The sequence below is a fragment of the Physeter macrocephalus genome, chromosome 9 (genome assembly GCF_002837175.3).
Source record: "Physeter macrocephalus isolate SW-GA chromosome 9, ASM283717v5, whole genome shotgun sequence".
In the NCBI taxonomy this organism is placed as follows: domain Eukaryota; kingdom Metazoa; phylum Chordata; class Mammalia; order Artiodactyla; family Physeteridae; genus Physeter; species Physeter macrocephalus.
In genome coordinates, this window is record NC_041222.1 from 85,207,709 (window position 1) to 85,210,594 (window position 2,886).

General features: G+C 49.7%; 1 protein-coding gene across 1 annotated transcript; it reads right to left on the reverse strand.

Moving 5' to 3' along the window:
• Positions 1-5: 5 nt before the first annotated feature.
• LOC112062775 (spermatogenesis-associated protein 31D1-like) lies at positions 6-2,885 on the reverse strand (the record flags this gene model as incomplete). The annotated part of the gene is made up of 1 exon (XM_028493481.2): positions 6-2,885. A coding segment is annotated over one exon (2,880 nt), but the record flags the coding sequence as incomplete, so codon positions are not given.
• Between the last annotated feature and the right edge of the window lies 1 nt (position 2,886).

A 2,886-nucleotide genomic window follows, 5' to 3' on the forward strand; every position in this document is an offset into this window, starting at 1 on the left:
GTGGGTTGGCCTTGAGCCTGGCTATGCTCCCTGTTCTCCAGTTTAAAGTTTAACTCACTGAACAGTTGTTCTTTAAGGTCTAATGATTTCGGATCTTGGGGAACTGGGAATTTGGGTGGGGGGCTTCCAGTGGTCACGGTAGTTTCTTCTTTATTCTCCTTCACATTTGTCATTTGGGAGCTCCCTGGCTTGCGAGTTGTCAACATGTCACTAGTTTTTAATTGAAGAGTATCAAGCTCCTCGGCCGTGAATACCTCCCTAGACAATTTGGGCATGGAAACACGTTCTGACTCCTCCACCTTTTTGCCCTGTTGCATTTCTCCTTTATTACTGAAACTCACACTCTTATACTTCGGCTCATATCTGGCCCCAGCTTGCTTTGCAAGCAGCTTTTGGGGATATCTGTTGGCTAGTTGAGTCTGTCTAGGACCTGCTTTCCCTGTGACGCAGAGTGAGACAGGCAGACGAGTCTGTCTGGCATCCTTAATTCTCTGAACATCCTCTGCCAGCCCACGGTTGACATCAGAGCGTGATTGTCTCAGGACCCTCTGTCCTCCTTTGCCCACAGGTGAGGTGGCAGGGAGAGAACGATCCAGGGCAGGGGTTGTTGTTGTTCCCACTTTGTCTCCATGGAGAGACTTAGAGCTTCCTCTAAAGGACTTGAAGCTCCCAGATTTGGAGTCTGCCTCAGAAATCACATTGGTTGAGGAGGGCAAGTTGGCACGAGACAGGGACTGGAATGAGGCGTCTTTCAATTTAGAGATCCGTATGGATTCAAGGACCCTGCGGGGAAGTGTCCACAACATCCTCATACGAAACCTTTTAATATGGGCTTCCAGCATCTGTTGTGCACTGGAATCAACAAAAGTCAGGTCCTGGAAGGTATTCAGGGAGTAGGCCTCACCCACTGATGATGGCAAACTTCTCTGTTTTGTTTGGGTGTGGGATTTCACAGAAAGAAGCAATGTTTGCCTGATAGCATGCCATGAATTATGCACAGTCCCAGGGAGCCGACCCTCATTTATTTCCTCCAACTTCTTGCTCAAATGTACTTTTAGGACATTTTCAGGTTGCCTCCGACCTAGACTCTCTGCTGACACCCTTGAATTTTTCTCTGAGAGACTCACCGTCTGACTGCTGCTTAGGTCTTTCTCAGAGTCATACCCCAGATCCTTACCTGAAGAGCTCTTTGGGTCATTCAACAGGTGATCTTTGGGGCCATTCTCTAGGCTGTGTCCCAGATCCTTCCCCACATCTTCCTCTGGCTGGAACATTTCTGAGCTCCTCTCATGGAAGCTTCCCGTTTGGCTCAATCCAACGTTTACATGTTTGCTACTCTGACCCTTAGACACAGGGATCAGTGAGACTCCGTCATTGCTCTCCGACTCAGATGCCTCTGAAAAACCATTTGGAGGCAACATCAGTGACACAGACTCGTAGATTCTGCGGGGCAGGCCCCACCGGCGTTGGATGAGCCTCTTTCGAAGGTGATGCTCTAGTTTCTTCCGAAGTTCATCACTGAGAGGAAACTCCCCAGGAAGGATGGAGATTGAAACATGGGCCTGGGGGGCCCGGTGGCAAGGAACGTTAGGAGCTGATGGACAAAAGTCTTCCCGAGATCTTTGGACCACAGAGGGTAAACCCCACACACTTTCCTGTTGCTTCTGCACAATGTTCCATTCCAGCTGTTGAATTTCAGATGAGGAGAGAGACTCTGACTCATCCTGAGGTCTGTGGAAACTTACTCCACAGATCCTAATCTGGGGTAGAGGCTCAGACGGTATGACTGGGAGTGGGGATTGAGGGTCGGCCTGGGACTGGACCTGAGTGAGAGGTAGTGGCTGAGATTGAGGCAGCCTTTGAGGCAAGGGTTCAGGCTGAATCTCAGGCAAGGCCAGAGGTAGGGGATCGGGAAGCACTGGCGATTCTTGGCCTGTGGAGGCATTCGAGTTTCTATTGAAAATAAAGATTGAGGAACTGTCAGCCAAGACATGAACAGCAGAGGGCAAGGACTCGCTGTGCAGAGACGGGAGACCCCAGAAGAACTGGATAGGTTTTTGTTGTAAATGGTCCTCCAGGGTCTTAGGATATGGGGGCTGCTGAGGCACATGCAGCTCCTTTGGTTTGTCTTTGCTGCTCCAAAAGGGAAGGCAGACTGCCGAGTCATGCTTATCAGCAACTGACTCTAACGTTGTCCATGAAGAATTTAGTTGGTAGTCTGGCCTCAGTTGTTCTGGAAAAGAAGCTTTTTTATTTTCCTTTTCCTTCCACATCAGGAAATCGCTCCTCTTTTGGACTTGTCTCTCCAGGAGTGCCAGGGCATCAGGGCTGAGAAATGAGAGGTTACCAGGCTCTACAAGGTTGGCTGCAGGGTCTCCCCCAAAAGAGGCTTCTGAAGAATGGAGGGCAAGAAACTCTTGATTGAAATCACATTGTGCCAACGTGGAAGGGAACAAGTCTTTGGCAGGAGCTTGCCGCGAGGAGAAGTCTGAAATTGACAAGCTTGAATGATCAGTGCCTCTGAGTGTTGGGACATAAGTGGACAACACACCAGAGCTTTCTGGAAGTGAGTTCTCGGGAACAGGCTTCGATAAGATGGCAATTGATTTAGATTGAGTGACAGATAAACTGCAGTCTGGCTGTGGTGAAACAGACAGAGTTGGTGGTGCATGATGACAAGCAAAAGAATCGGGGTGATTCACTGCCTGGGACACATCTGATAAGGGGTTGATATCTTGGGAAAGGGTGGGGTCAAGAGAGAAAATGGTATCCGGAGACAAAGTGGCCTCTCGTGGGAGAACAGGATCTGCTGTCTGTGTGTCATGTGGTAGGAGAGGGGGAAAGGCAAGGGGTTGGGGTGGGGAAGAGTCCACTGGGAATTCGGAA